At 32.9% G+C, this 17,176-nt stretch overlaps 1 protein-coding gene across 2 annotated transcripts in view; it reads left to right on the top strand.

The window, feature by feature from the left end:
* The window catches only part of LOC123553785 (fibropellin-1-like), a 35,308-nt gene that overhangs the window by 12,970 nt on the left and 5,162 nt on the right, over window positions 1-17,176 (top strand). Inside the window, exons 1-9 of one of the 2 annotated variants that reach the window (XM_053548803.1) lie at window positions 2,481-2,557; window positions 10,733-10,899; window positions 11,236-11,375; window positions 11,898-12,051; window positions 12,827-12,967; window positions 13,456-13,598; window positions 14,089-14,182; window positions 14,796-14,930; window positions 15,543-15,747. In XM_053548803.1, coding sequence (XP_053404778.1) covers window positions 2,550-2,557; window positions 10,733-10,899; window positions 11,236-11,375; window positions 11,898-12,051; window positions 12,827-12,967; window positions 13,456-13,598; window positions 14,089-14,182; window positions 14,796-14,930; window positions 15,543-15,747 — 1,187 coding nt within the window. In that variant the 5' untranslated portion in view covers window positions 2,481-2,549. Of the gene's footprint in view, window positions 1-2,480; window positions 2,558-10,732; window positions 10,900-11,235; window positions 11,376-11,897; window positions 12,052-12,826; window positions 12,968-13,455; window positions 13,599-14,088; window positions 14,183-14,795; window positions 14,931-15,542; window positions 15,748-17,176 lie in introns of those variants that run through there. The other variant, XM_053548802.1, reaches the window with a different exon arrangement.

The raw sequence follows: 17,176 nt of genomic DNA, 5'->3' as shown, positions 1-17,176 counted from the left end.
TTCATGCATCTCCTGATGTTTTGACAATTCAGGATTTAATCCAATTTGATTGAAAAAAAAAAAAAAAAATTAGAACGGGCAAATTAACCTTAACTGAAAGAAGCTCATTAAATGTCATTTACCAGGATATAGAAGGTTAATCATTGATTATACCATTAAACGTAATTTAATTTTCTGTTTGCATGACGGGGATGTATCTAATTAGGAAGAGTGATCATCAGCTAGGAGTATTTTCAAAGACATTTATAAAGGCTTTGATATTTAGAGAAGTGTAGCATGTATATCTTGATACTATATAAGTAAACATCTTATATGAGAAAAATATGATTGCAGCGGCTGAATTATTTCTTTGTAGGGATAACGCATGTTTTTTCGTGTTATAATTTCTACAGAATCCCGAGGGATTGGTTGGTGCCCGAGCCCGTAGGGCGAGTGTGCCAACATATCCTGAGGGATTCTGAAGATGTTATAACACGAAATGAACATGCGCTAACGCTATTCTAGCATAAAAAACGTGAAAAAATAATAAATGAATACATTCTCCCGCAACGTCCTTAAATATTTCCATGAAATGCGCGGGAATATCTGAGTTGTTTTTTCACGTTGAATTCATTTCCATTTGAATTATCAGTTTTGGGCCGTAATACGTTAACGCTTTGCCACGGAACGCGCATATATATAAAGAGAGGATATTTGTTTGTTTCAGTGTAAGATCGAAATATATTTCACCGAGTGAACACTATAATTAAATATTTTCACGAGTGGCGCAGCCACGAGTGAAAATGTAAATTATGGTGTTCACGAGTGAAATATATTTCGATCTTACATTGAAACAAACAAATTTTCTTTTTATTTCATGTATTTTCAATGGTTTTAAGGAGGTAGGTTACCTTGTTACAAGGGTAAATTCAAATTAGTTGAACCGCAGCATCTTTTTGTATTTCGTGTAATATGAAGTTTTAACTGCTAAAATCTCAGTTTCGTTTGTCCCTGTCCCTTCAAGTTCAATTTTTATCCAGGTTTGAAGAACATGACCATCCAAAGGTATTTCATATTGAAAGAAGAAGGAAAATACGGATATTTAACACTTTTCGGTGTATTTTAGTTTCATTGATATCCGTAGAAGTCAACATAATCTATAATTTTACTAGTATGCACGTTAGCTTTCTAAGATAAGCTTAAAATGTATATGTCGCGGGGCTCGTGTTTCCATGGTAACGCATTTTCTCTCAGTTTTAAACAACTATGTATAAAAATAGGGGTTTTCGACGGCTTCAGTGCCATTCTGTTAATGACCAACATTGAATATTTGGGTAATATTATTAGCAAAATACCAAGCACTATACATGGTACACTATTTTTCTTAAAGTTTAAAGTAACCATGGCAACAGAGATGTTTAAAATGGCTTATATCTTGCTTTTTGTCGTAATTTCTTATAAAATGATATTGAATAAGATTATCTTTCTAGTTGATGTAGCTTTAAAACATATTATTTCTAACGTAAGTTATATTTTCGTGTAATCTGCATTTATTCAAACAAATTTCTAAGCTTAGAATACTTACAGCAGTACCCCTCGTCCGGCATTTTTCATGGAAAAATCGTTCAGCATGCTACTATTATTCTCATGGATATTGTTGAAATGAAAATAAAAAGCCGAAGCTGTGTTTCTTAAATAGACAAGTGTCAACGCTTTTGAATTTTACATTTAGATACATAGGTCACGGGCTTCGTTTCCATGGTAACATCAATTCAATTCAAGAAACCACAATTTTCTACTGAAATTTGAACAATTTTAGATCTTAGTTTTAGTATATAAGTAACAAATTATCAACGGAACCTGTAAAATAGGTATTACAAATCAAACTGCTAGATTTTTTATTTGAAAATGGCCGTTACAAGTAACCTCTCACCCAACTATATTCCAAATAATATTGGTTACCATCATCCATTTTCTTACATTCCGCATAACATTTCAATATAACTACATAAAAGAAGCAAAATATTGATTATTATTCAGAGCAAAAGACTCATAAAAAATATTTCAGCAAATAATGGTTATTTGAAAATAGTTTGAATAAAGAAAATGCACAGAATTACGTACTTTCAAGATAAAAGCTGTTAATTTTGCGCGGTAACTGACACGTAACGTCATGACGTCAATGACGTCATTTTAAGGCAACATTGTTTTGAAGCGTTTCTGCGGCAATTTATTCATTATTTCTGCATTATTAAACCATAAAGCGTCAGATCGAAGACAGGTCTATGATTTGTTTTCAGAAGAATGAATATACAAAGACATTTAGTTTGTCGTAAACGTCGTCGTAAATCGTCACGCTAGCTTCCGGTTGGACATGCGCACATACAAATATAAAGGTAACCTACCTCCTTAAACAAATTATATCCATTTTACCCGCGCAGCGTCACGTGCATCGCGTCATGACGTCATAATTTCATGACGTCATGATCGCTGTGTAGAAACACTTTTAAATAGTTCTATACCGTTTCAAGATTTGTTTTCGATTTTATTACGATGGAACGTAAATCTTTATGATCCTGTAAGTATTTAGATATACATCTATATCTTTACTGAAGTATATTTTGCAAGGAATTTACGATTATGTATAATTCATATTCATTCGCATTCAAGTGTAGTTCCGTACCAGTGAAAAATAAAAATGATATTTTCACTGTTTGAACCAGTGAAAATATCAATTTTATTTCATTGATAAATTTCAGTATTTCACTTAAAAGCATAAAATAAATATATATAATATAACAGCAAGTGAGCCCGAGAATCTATATGTTAACACACGTTTTCTCTCCTGTTAAAACACCCACGAAAAGTGAAAAGAACAGCAGTTTTATGCTAGAATACCTGCTAAACTCTCGTTACCAAGTATATAAAATTATCAGGTTTCTGAAAGACATAAACGCAATAGGTTTTACAAATCTGAAAAGTCTTTATAAAAAATATCATATCTCGTAACTTCAGTTCTGTATTCAAAATTAATCTAGAAAGAGATACAAAAGACATTTGCGGGTATATAAAGACGGATTTGGTAAATATTAGCTAAATTATACAGTTTACAGTTTACAGTTTTATTTCATATAAATCCATTAGGCTAAGAAGCCCATGAGGCATACAAGTACAAAATTTTATGGTGAACAGTAACAGCAATACATAAATATTGACTATGAATACATATGACACAATTAAGTAAATACCATAAATATATAGTTTATCCCAATGGAGAAGGTTCTATTGAGTTAATAGCAATCTCTAGCTTTCAATGTCATTTTCATACATGTACATATAACTATACATTTTACAACACAATCAAATGTCTATAACATTCCAGTTGTGCGTCACCTTAAAAGAAACGAAACAGAAAGGTGACTGGCTGGAATAGAACTGCATGTACTTACATCATGCAAGAATATATAGAAATACAATATTAGAAAAATAAACAGTAAAAAAGTGCAAATTATCAGAATCATTATTTATATTGATATTCTTATTCACAGCACTATGGTTTTGTTACCAAGGACTTTTCTAGAAAATTCATTTATATTGCAGGGTATTATAACATTGCATAATATATCATTAATGATTACCATATAACACTTCATTACGTTTCTTAAAAGCATTGTATATGAATGTTCCAAGCTTTCTTACCATCATTTTGTTTTCATTATTTAATAAGTCCACAAATTTAAACATGTTTGGTCTTCTCCAATATTTCGATGGTATATATGTGCGTCTAAATTCATTATATATTACACATTCTATTATAAAATGATACTCGTCTTCTAAGACGTTACAAGTATGACATAATCTTTCATTTAATGGTGTAGCTGCTGGTCTTGACCAACGTCCTGCTTCTATTTGTAATCTATGAGAAGAAACTCTTAATCTCACTAATGATTGACAAAATCTATCGTTTGTAAAATATTCTAAGTATGGCTGGAACCTAAAATTTGAAATGTTTCTGTAAAATAATGCTCTACAAGAGTTTTCTAATCTCTCGTGCCAATTTTGTCTGAACTGATCATATAACGTTTGTTTAACTACAGATAGAAACATACCAATATCACCAACACTTTGTTGTAACCATACAACATAAAAACCAAGAGTACATAACAAGTTTTTCACTAAAGAACACCAGTTTACCTTATTTGGTGCAGCGTCTAGGTCACTTTTGAGCATTCTATATACTAACGAGACATATTTATTTTCACTTGTTTGCAATATTTTAACCCAGTACTTTATGATATTGTAATAGTGCACAGTCTTAAAATTAACTCGACCTAATTCACCATAAACGAAATCATTTTGTGTGGTCTTTTTAACTCCAAGTAATTTCTTACAAAAATGTAAATGTACTCTTTCAATGGACAAATCTTTGGCGAAGCCACACACTTCACTTCCATAATTCAAAATAGGGGCTATTAATTTATCAAATAAATCTAATTTATGCTTAGGAGTAATATATGTAAATTTGTATAAATACTTATTTAACTTAAATATAGCTTTCTGAGCTTGCCCAGATAGTGTACTCTGTGCTGTAGTTAAAGAGCCACCACTGGTAAAAACAATCCCTAAATAAGTAAACCTATTTACAATTTCTACTTCCTGAACATCATAATAAAATTTAAGATTTCTAGGTACTGTACCACCTGTTTTAAAAATCATTACTTTTGTTTTCGTTTTATTTACTTTCATCTTCCAGGTTTTGCAATAATCTGCTAATAAATGTATATTTTGTTGCAATTCTTCGGCTGAATTACCAAAAATTATAATATCATCTGCATACAATAATAAATATACTTTGAACATGTAAACGTCTATACCTTGTGTCCCACTCTGAATATATATATCTTCAAGATCATTAATACAAAGAGAAAACAAAAAGGGAGATAAACACTCCCCTTGTCTAACGCCAAGCATACAAGAAAATTCTTCACTCAGTTTATTCATATACTTTACTCTTGACTTAACTGATTGATACATAGACTGCATAATGTTTAAAATATTACCTCTCAGACCTAACTTGATCAATTTATACCATAAATTTTCTCTCACTACATAGTCAAAAGCTTTTGAAAAGTCAACAGATAAAGCATATAATTGTTTTCCTTGGTTTAACATATGGTTTATTAAGCCATGTAATACAAATACATTATCTATGGTGCTCATATGAGCGCGAAATCCAGCCTGAGCTTCGACATACACGTTGTATTCTTCAGCCCAATTTCTAAGTCTGTTATTAAGTATATGTGTAAAAAGCTTGCCTAAACAACTCAATAATGTAACTCCACGATAATTATCCACATTGTTAACGTTTCCCTTTTTATGTAAAGGTATAATGTAACCCTCAGACCATGACTCGGGAAAGTAGCCTATATCGAACAATCTATTAAAAAGTTTATGTAAAACAGGTATAAATACATTTCCACCAGCAATAAAGAATTCATTTAACAAATAATCTGGGCCCCCAGACTTATTAGTCTTAAGTTGTTTAATTGCCCTATATATTTCATCAAAAGAAATATGTTCATTTAATTCTGCAAACATAACTTAAAATTCATTGTGCTCATAACGCTCTATAAAGTTTAACACATCTTCATCTGGTGTAAAAAATCTATCTTCTGGATTATTTATTGACTTAAAATACATTTCAAAAGATGACAAAGGTATATTTGTGTTTTTAACGCCAGCAGTTTCTTTCAACATATTCCAATACAATCGTGCATTCTTAAACCTAGCATTAACAAGTTTTGATGTTTTTTCTTTATCAAAATTATACCGGCATTTTCTTAAAGTATTTTTGTATATTGACCGTGCTTGCACCATATTAATTCTGTTGACATCATTTGGATCACATTATATCTATTCAATAAATTTAAAAATACATCTTTCTTTTCACAGCATTCGTTATTATACCAAATATTGTTATTTTGAAATGAGCCATTACTATCATTTTCAGTACGTTTCCGAACTGCCTTTTTAAACAATGGAGATGCAACTTTATCAACAATAGTTTGAAAACTTTGTAAACAATCATCAACATCTTGCTTTGTAGAACACAAAAGTATATCATTGGACAATGCATCTAAGCAATGCGAAATATCTGTGCTCGACAACTTCTCGATAAACTGAGTTTTGTAATCATTATTCCACACGTATTTAAAATCTATATATTTCTCACTCTCAACGTATATATCATCATTTTCAACAATTTTATTATGAGTATCTAAACTAAACATACAACTAACTAGACAGTGGTCGGACAAAATATTTGGCATATCAATCTCAAACTCATTTATATTACAAAACATTTCAGGCTTGCATAATACATAATCTATAAGGCTACAACCACGACTGTTTACAAATGTATATTTACCAATATGCATGTCATTACCGATTCTGCCATTTACTATACGTAACCCTGACTGTTTACAAAATTCTAATAATTGAATGCCATTATTATTTACATGACCTGCATCTTGGGAAAATCTTTCCATTACATTATCACAGACATAATCATCAAGTAGCATATATAACATATTCATGTGCATATCATTATCGTTTGAAACAAAATCCGGTAACAGTGACGTTCGTGCATTATAATCACCAAACAAAGCTAAGTAGCAATTACCGTTACAGCTGTTTTCTACATGTATAAGTGAATCAGTTATTCTATCAAAAATACTATTTTCTACAAAAGCTTGCCTACTACTGTCATCTGGCAAAACATAACATAAACCTAAATAAAAGTCTTTATCAAGTGATAATTTTTCTCCTGAAATTTTAACCCATAAAATATCGTCCTGACTTGTAAAAAATAAGGTTTCTTCCGTAATTAATTCATTTCTTATATAAATGACAATCCCACCCGAATTCCGTTTACTGGTACTTTTAATCAATTTTCTATGCAAAATAAAGTAACCAAAACCGTCAACATTTAAATCTGAATATTCATCACTCCAAGTCTCTGTAAACATTACAATGTCATGATTATTGAACACGCGTTTTAAGTAATCGCTATTTAATTTATTTGATCTTTTTGTTGATAATCCCTGTACGTTAAGCGAAGCACATCTCAGGTAAACCTTCTCCGCGCCGTCCTAGTTTTTAACATTAGAGTTCAATGTGTCAACCTCGTGCTGTTGGCTATTTTTAGAAATTGGGGATTTCCGTTCCCTACTGGCCGATACACTACGATTGTATGGTTTGAATGACTGCGTACGTCTCACACTACGATTTCGCGCACGAGAAACATGCGCTACTCCTTTATTTTGACTGTTATCTGAAACCGTTGGTGTGTTAACGGGATCACTTGACCTGAAAATGGATTGTTTAGTGTTTTGTGTATTCATTTCATCGGATGAAACGTTATGAGACTTTGATAAATATTCGTCGGAATTTGCTGCATTTAATTCTATGTAAGTAGCAGTTTGATCGTTTTTATCACATGGTGTGTTATCAGCACTATCGTCTACCGACGCATGATTGATTGTACTTATTTCACTGTGACTTGACTCGTGTATCACAGTATTTGGGGCCACATATGTAGAATTTTCCAATGGGGACATAGTAACGATTGCTAGATTTTGAGGGGGCAAGGTATCCATCTCTGTCGGCGGGGGCAAAAAATTATTTTCAGAAGAAGTTTGAAGGGGCAAAGTGTCCATCAACTGTTGAGGCACGTTATTTTCGCGATAGCGCATACTATCAGTTGTTGGGGGAGCACGTTGTCCTTGTTGGCACAATACGGTGTTGTCTTTTGAAAAGTTGTTTGTCTCATTCAAACACGAGTTTGGTGCTGGTTGTGACATAGCTACACTGATACCAGGAAGCCCGTATGGTATTTTTCCAGTTTGCATATTTCCAGGCGAATTTGTAAATTGCCCATTTACAGCCGGTGATTGAATGTTTACATTGTTTAAATGCTGCTGTACAGGCACACTAACGGGCATGATATTTTGTTGTGAATTCAAAACCTGCATGTAGGGGGGCAATGCGGGACCAAATACCGGCGGATTATTGAAACAATCAGTCATATTTGATGCAAAATGGTTGTTTTGCATACCTGCGGTCAATGAACTGGTTTGTTCTGTACGTGGGAAAAAACATGGTTGTTCGCTATTTGTTCAGTGAAATTCGTACCTGCTTGCTGTCCTGCTACTGGTGCATGATTCTGTGTTGGCGCTTCAGCTGAATTCTGATGACGCTCGAATTGTGATACGCAAGGCTGAGGTCCGATAACATCCACATTTTGAAGCCTGTTTCCACTGACACAAGCTTTCCATTCTGGAAATTCATCATGCACTAAACGTCCATCGACTATAAGTTTAGCGGGATACACGATTTTAACCTTCGCATTTCGATTGAGCGACCTGTACTGCTTGAATTTCGGCCATAATCGCGATCTCGCGAATCGTCCTGAATTTCTTTTGGAAAATCATACATATACATAAAACTTAAAATAAATCCACCGGCAAATGAATCATACTACATTTACCACTTCCTGAAAAATGTCTTTGAAGGTTTTCATCCGGCAACGACGAAATAGGACTTTATACGTCTTTTTATTTTAGCGGTTACTTCTTTTACGAATGATGACATTTAGCTCTATATGGTTCGATTTGTTGACATATCATTTTGTGATATTACGCAAGGTTTGTCGTTCAAAGCTCTTCAAATGTACGCCCTTTCTTTTACAGGACATGACAGTACTTAAACATTTTGGTCGCATACCTTAAGCTGGTTACCTTTAGTGAATAATATTGCCATTATCTGATATAAACATAAATATCAGAGAGTATATTAAAAATTCTTTTACGAGTAAAAATATTTTAAATCATAATATTTGAATAGAAAAAGTAGAAAACAACAGGTCGCCGAACACGACATAATGGAATTGCTGCAGGCTCGGTTTGACTGAGTTAGTGTAAATGGAAGCTAAACGAAAGCCGCATAATAAGACAGCGAAATGGAAGTACGAGCTTAAACAGTTGATGGCAATACAATGACAGAAATTGTGTTTTAGATATTAAAAACGTTGCCATTGAAAACACTTCTTAGAAGTTAAGAAGTTAAGTCTTTATACATAGAGCTAGCACAATGATGTCAAATATGACAAATCGTTATAAAGTTTAGTTTTTATTTGTGTTGCTCGGTTTTTGTGGTACAGTAAAGGAAACATTTCGAGATATCAGAGACGAACGTATTTTCATATCACGTGCACATTTTTACTATAAGCAGAATCTGCATGTAAGGTCAATAAGATCTGAATGAATTGTACTGTCATACTGGATATAAATTTTTAAACTTCATTCTAACACGATCCGCAGCAGTTGCTATATAAACATATAGCGAAATCGCCTATACATGAATCTACGATAAAATATAGCTGTTCCATTCCACCCTACGATTGTAACATGACTGTGAGATTCTATTCTGCTTCCGTTATATGCCGACTAAATACTCGACTTTTTCAGTGCTAAGCAGTAGTAATAAAATGTACATCAAATTTTCTGAAACAAACAATTTCTAACTGATGAATTTATTTGTTTATATTTTTACCGTAAGAAAATGTTTCAGCCCGGTAAGTTTCAACCTCAACATCAGTGCATCTATCTGGTCGTGTACGTAGATTACAATTTCTGCGCTGTAAGCACCACGAATGTCAACTAGATTCTACTTTGAAATTACTAAATTAAAACTATAATTCATGTTCCAATGTTCCAGACTCAAGTGTTTACGTGTTTATATGCCGCAATGTTCTGTCGTGTATGTTTCAGTGCCATCATGTAGTGACGTGTACTATTTTAAGACAATGCATATATATAAGGTTTGAAAAAAGTATTTACATCTGATTTCTATATCTGACCTTAGATATTATTGAAAATAGCATTTCTCAACTTAATACTTTAATTAAAAGTTAATGAATATCGGAAAACTCCGTTTTATGCAACGCTTTTCATTCGTGGGAGGCTTTTGTAATAGCATATGACCAGCCGAATGACATATTGAGCTAAAATGTAGTGCTGTAAAATGCGCAGAATTTGCGTGGTTAGAATCGAAATAATAAATATGTTCCAATAATTGTATCAGTTAATAAAATATGGGCAGTCGTTCGGATTCGAATATTAAATCACTCGTGCTACGCACTCGTGATTTAATTATTACGCATCCGAACTCCTGCCCATATTTTATTAACTGATAAAATATAGGGACATATTTATTATTTCTTAAGTATTATATTATCATAAGTATCATTATCGAAATAATATATCCCAAATAGTGATTTGTCTTTTAAATTGTTTGGAGATAAGATGCGAAGGAATTATATCACGAAGGCGCAGCCCGAGTGATATAATAATAGAGTCTACGCATCTAAACGACAAACAATGCTTTCATTCACACACAAATCACTGTTTGAAATATATTATTTCGATTCTAACACGTTATCAAGGATTATTATATACGTCCTTGACGATATCCATCAAGTATTTGCCTGATTTTTGTTAATTTCTTTTCCAGCACGCCGCTCTGCCGACTAACGCTATGACGTAATAATTATGACGTTAGAAATATGAATTGTTGAATAATAACACACAGATTTCAACCTTCTTTGTTTAATAGGAAAACAAATCGGGTCGTGTTATATAAGAGAAATTTTTATTACTCATAATCATACTTCAGTGGTTATTTGTTTCCTTAGTATAACAGCATACAGTGGAGGAACTATGCAGTTTTATACAACAACTACAGAACAGTTTCAGTCTTGTACGGTCAACAACAACGAAACAGTTCCATCTTTCAACATTTCTACAACTGCTTGCCAAATACCAATGGAAATGTTGAACACTGGATCTAATCTTTTTATCTGTGAGTACGTTTTTACAAACTTGCATACATGAATGTTTCTGGCTTTTTACAGATCGTAAGAACACTAAATCTAACTTTATTCAAATTACATTCATGTTCGCGAGAAACGAAAGCAGAACTGTTGCATAGTTACATTATAATGTGTACTAGAGTACAAAAAGCGATTTTCAAAATGTGTTTTCATGTCGATTTTCATGAAAATATTGTTAATTTTGATATATCTTTATATAAAATGTAGGTGTAGCTCTATATCATTTACTGCGCACAATGAACATTACAGATTAATAGATATGATAATAATCTTGTTCAAGAAAATTGTCATACATCCCGTTGCAGGCGATGATCCAAATAATTCAGAAATGACCTGTGAAAAAGGTTGTCGTTTGAATGTAACAGTTAAAGAGAATGAATGTCAGAACAATGCATCACAGAGCATCTGTAGTGGAAATGGTCGATGCACTTCGGCGTTAAACGAGGTAAAAACATGTTTCTTGCGTTTACTGGTATTAAAATTCATTTGTTTTCTATAAAGCAAATCTCAAAAAGGGGAATCAGATGATGTAAATGATTCAAAACTGATATGCCAACAAAGTCGTTGTTTCAAAAACAGAATTAAAGAGAATGAGAATGAGTGGAGAAAATGATATGGGCACAAAAGAGGTCATATTTCTTAAAATGCATTTCGCTTGATTGTTTGTGACGTTTCATTGTTTTCTGATAAATGGCGAGAAAACAGAAGAACTCAGCTTAAAAGCCTTATGTTGGATTTGTTTCTAATATTATGTTTTTTGCTTTTAGTTAAAGGTAAAAGAAGAGAAAGTTGAAACTCCACAGGCCGCTCACCACGACAAAAACGAAAAAGACTATTTTTTCTCATTTTGGTGAAAGTGACAACACACTTTGACAACCTTTGATAAACATGACTTTTTTTTATTAAAAGGTCCTTACAGACTTAAGAAGAGCGAAATCAATGCAGTCGTTTCTTTATTGTTTTACAGACAACGTTTACTTGCAACTGTTTTGACGGTTTTATTGGAGAGACCTGTGGGATAATATACACATATCCTAATATTTCATCTGAGTGCGCAGACACGTATTGTAGAAACGGCGGGACATGTGTCACGGAAACATCTGCAAAATTGGCATTTAACGGTATGTGATTGTCAATGTTTTCATGATTTGTGTCCAGATTACCATGACACAATTTTCGTCATTATATGGTATACTTTTTATACGCAAATTCATGTCGCAAAATAGCCGAACGCTCAACAATAATTACGGGTGGTGATTGCGCATAATCAGAGGACAAACCCATTTCGTTCTTTTGCGGTTACATTCCTAAGATTTATTACATGACCTTGCAACGAGATAGAGAAGGTATTAGGGTAGTTCTGCACGTTTGATAACCTGGAAGTGATGACGTAACGTCAGTTATCCGGAAAACGTAGAAAAATAAACATACGGACCTATACATTTTACTTCACGACATTATAGGCCATATGTATGTGTATTTACAACTGTAAGAAGTTTCATCAAAATCTTCACTGTAGAAAATGTTCTATTCGCGAAAAGGTCCAAATTTTTCTAGCACAAAGCACACGACCCTATCTTTTTATTTGCTAAGTATATTCTGAAGTTTTGAAAAATCAGAGTTTAATCAGATTCTACATTGTAGAAACAATTTCGATCCGAACGTGCAGAACTACCTTAATCGCCGATTTTATGGACATGTATTTTGATTCTAAAACAGTTTGTGTCATACAACTCGTACACTGTAATTGTCGTTCACTAAAAATGCTTTACCGTTTAACGAGTCTATACTGTAAATAACAGATGTTTGAGTATGTGTAACGCACTGATTTTTCATGAGCGCCTTTTGACAGAAGAAAAAGCACCAGTTAATACGTACTTGATTAATTATTTTTAGTTTCAACATGGAAATGCGAATGCCCTCCTAATGTTACTGGGGAATATTGTGAGACAATTTTGAGTCAATGTAAGTCCAGTCCTTGTGTGAACGGTGTTTGTGTGGAGCATGCGGAAGGATTTCAGTGCTACTGTGTCCCTGGTAAGTGTACATGCTTTGAACAGCAATATTTTAGTATAATCAAGACCAGTTTGATATACTATGTAACCTACAAACGTAGGAAAAATAAACTAAAAGTTACATCAATATTTTCTTTGCACAAATGTACCTTCAAGATAAGTTGAAACAAAGCCATATTTTGTACTTCTATCAACTCTGTACAAAACAATGCTCTTTTGTGGACTTTGATAGATGTATTTGAAGTCTCTGTGTGAATTGCATGGATAATAGTTTGTTAAAATAAAATTTTGAGTCAAACAGACGCTGTGTGCAATTATGAATCTGCCATTTACTTGGGAAAATTCAGTTTTTGCAGTCAGTAAGATTACCCGTGTCTATTTAAAGAACAATCTACTACTACGTGGTGCTGACTAAACATTTTCTGAAATAAACGTAAGAGTAGCTTGCAAAATAATAATTTGTTAGATATAGAGTGCTTGTGCTATAAGCTATAAGCACATTATTGATAGGTTTCCATGGCCGAAACTGTGAACTAGAGTACAACGAATGTTTGAGCAATCCGTGTTTAAACGGAGGTACATGTATCGACAGAGTGGACAAATATGAATGTAGTTGTACATCTGAGTATAGAGGAGTCACGTGTCAAGACAAGGTAGGTAATATACTGTGAACATAACTAAATTTTACAAAGTAGAAATAAATGTCATGTAGAAACGTATCGTCACAAAAAGAAGCACTATAGCCAAGACATATAGACCTAACTGTGCCCTAAATACCGTATTTACAGCATTCATGTAAAACATTGTGGATCAAACATACTAGTATACATGTATTAAACTAATTGTGTAAGCGTGATTAACTATAAAAATACTTGTTCATTAAGTTTAACCTGTCATCTTACTGCAATGCACTTTATCAAGGTAAAGCTCCTTGCTATGTCCAGCAAGCAAACTATTTTAAACACTATCAAACATACACACGAGACAATGGCACCTAATTAACAAAACACAACTCAAAACATTAAGCGTATCGTGTATTTATGTATGAAATCTGAAAATGACAATCTGACAACCTACTGTTTTAGACTTGAAAGTTCCCCATGCGCCTTATAGCTGTGTTATTTGTATTACCTTACCTTTCAGGTTGATCTTTGTAAGCCGAATCCTTGCCGTATGAATTCTACATGTACTACAATACATGATTCATTCCAGTGTACATGCCCACACAGTTACACAGGTTTAGTTGCCAACAATACACATTCCGAGCTTTTTTTTGTTTGAAATCAGGACTGGCTAAATGTCCTTCTATATTTGAAGCATTGAATACAGAAACCGTACTACTTATATTATATTCTAATATACTTGTTTCTGTTAAAACACGCTTATGCTAAAATGACGTCACATTAACGTGCGATGACGTCAATGTTTTTGTTCCGAACAAGAAAGAGCACTTCAATATTTTATCCACAGTTTTAGATTAAGGGCTTATTATATTAATACGTGTGATATTATATATAGAAAGACTTTGTTACAAGAAACATTTTGCTTGTAATGACACAATTCTGTTTTGAACATTGGTGTTTAGTACAAACTTGTAAAAAGATGGGATAGAAGTGATAGTTTATTCATGCTTAATTAAATGGGACACTCTGGTAATGCAGTATTGTGCATAACAATTAAATAAAACAAAAAAATATGACTTTATATGATACGTTTTAAGTACATGTATGTGTGTACTACCAATATTTAAAAATAAATAGAATTGTGTTACATTGCGCGCTGCTGATGTTGGTAGTATTTTCAGTCATTTTTTCGCTTGCTCGTTTTAATAAATAAACAAATTGTTTTAGGGAAGCTCTGTAATGAAAAGATGAAGTCATGTTCTTCTAGTCCGTGTAAGAATCATGGTACCTGTATCGACTTTGAAAATGGTTACCAGTGTATGTGTCCAGTTACTTTTGCGGGACTACATTGCGAGTATATGAGTAAGTCAACTATGCGTGTATACTCATTTACATTGATGAGGAAACTCTGACATTGTGTTGTTTGTAGAGTTATTTGCTAGTATATTCAACTTTGACCTATTTTCAAGTGTATAACAAAATACAGAATTTCAATATTCAAGTATATATCTTTCTAAGTACTTTTACCATTAGGTTTGAAATTAATTCGACCTTAAGATAATAAAAACATGAATATAACTGTTTCGAACTTTTCTTTGATTTTTATACTCGTAAGCTCAGCAAAAACTATATTGTATCTGCACCAAAAATGTTGAAAAATGGAATTCGAATTCCTGTCTGTTACTGTTCTATATTTCATATATCGAGGGTTCAACGCAATAAGGGCGTATCTGCATATAAATATCGAGGGTTCAACGCAATAAGGGCGTATCTACATATAGTTATTATATGCAGATACGCCCTTATTGCGTTGAACCCTCGATATTTGTAGTACAGGTTTGTTACAGCAGAAACTTAGCAAAGAGACAAAAACAAATAGAAACAATTAAAACAGTATTTCAAATGTTGAGACTGCTGCAGAACTATAGAAAGCTGTGTAGCACATTTAGATATAAAATTCTAATTTTTTTTCAGTGGACGTGTTTGCTCCGCCGATGGAAGGGGCGGAACTATCAGGGAAGGCGCATAAACACAATATGTATATTGTTGCTGGAACTCTGGGAAGCATGGTACTTATAGTGATATCTGTAGCTATTGCCTGCTACTGTAAAATTTACGAGACGTATAAACAACTAATGTGGAAACGTTTACGGTATCACCGGCAACGATCAAACTCCTGGTAAGAATTTCTACAATATATTACCAGGAGAATTTCTACAATATATCATATTTAGTTTTAGAAATATCTGATGTCATGTTCAGCTTTTAAAAAGAAATATGCAGTTCAATTCCACTGCTGCCAGTAAGTATTACATATGGTTTTAACAATGCATATGCTATTTGGATTATTTTCTGTCTATTGATAATCCGTTAGTTGTTAGAAACTCAATTGAAATAGTCTTAAATACGGAACAGTAAAGTTATAAATTATGTCGTAGCAGCTTTGCAATTGTATTTGGTTGCAAATTCATACTAGAGGAACATTTTAAGATTTATTTATATTACTTACCTATTATGTTTTACGACTGGTGTTAGGGTAACAATTTTCGAAAGCAAAAAAAGTCCATGGTAATTCGATCAGTTGCCTTTTAGTGGGTACAAACTATTTCTGTATTAAGTGTGTAAATAATTATGGAACGAAGTAAAGAGCGGGGACTACTTTCTGCTGTATTTGCATTATCTATTTGAGCGAAGCAAGCAAGTATTCGGACATTAAAGTATGATTTTTTCAAAACTTTTTGATATTTTATGCTTGTGTTTTCGTACATATATGCTCTTCTTCTAACAAGTTAATAAGTTCCCATCAATAATATAAGCAGTGACATATTTTGATATCAAAAAATAACCCGACGTTTCAGATAACATGTATAAAAATAAGAAAATTTTCATCTTGCATTAGTGTTCTTTCCGTATTTCTGGCATGGCAGGAATCTTACAAAAAAAGAACAAACCGGAAATACTTCGGATATGTTATTGATACATTTAAAGCCAGCACAACTGCTATAATTGCAACATTACATAGTTCAAAAGGAGCTTAGCACATACTTTCAAAGAAAATCAGCTTATGTTATTGAAACATTTTGTTTAGTTTAGCGTTATATCACACGATAAACCTTTCAGTAGTGAATATCGCTTGTTCTCAGGTGCTTTCTTTCATTTACAGAATTACGAACATCTTAAAGACTTGTGTTTATGTGATTGCTCATTTTTTGTTTTCTTTGGATCAATAAACCTGATTATAAAAATGTACAGTCTGTATCCAGGATTAAGTATTTCATATTGGCTGTATGCAATTGTGATATATTTCATGCAGTAAAAAGGAACTTTATATTGTCTTGTGTCTGAGCCCGAAGTGTAATTTTATAAACGGACTGTTCAGGTCCACCTAGTAACGACTTTACCTGGAAAATATCAATTATTCTGCATTTGGCAATAATATAAGATATCTAAAGGATATATTACTTTAGTTTCTGTACGACTGATCTGTATCCAACACATGTTAAATAGTTTAATAAAAACAATTGAAAATGTAGCCACGAAAATAAATTTGTGCTGTGAGGTAACAATTATTGAATCGTTTGCCTATTCAAAACTATTGGCCCTCGAGC

The sequence above is a fragment of the Mercenaria mercenaria genome, chromosome 7 (genome assembly GCF_021730395.1).
Source record: "Mercenaria mercenaria strain notata chromosome 7, MADL_Memer_1, whole genome shotgun sequence".
Lineage (NCBI taxonomy): Eukaryota > Metazoa > Mollusca > Bivalvia > Venerida > Veneridae > Mercenaria > Mercenaria mercenaria.
The sequence above is the reverse complement of the archived record's forward strand: the minus strand, read 5'-3'. Positions and strand labels throughout refer to the sequence as shown.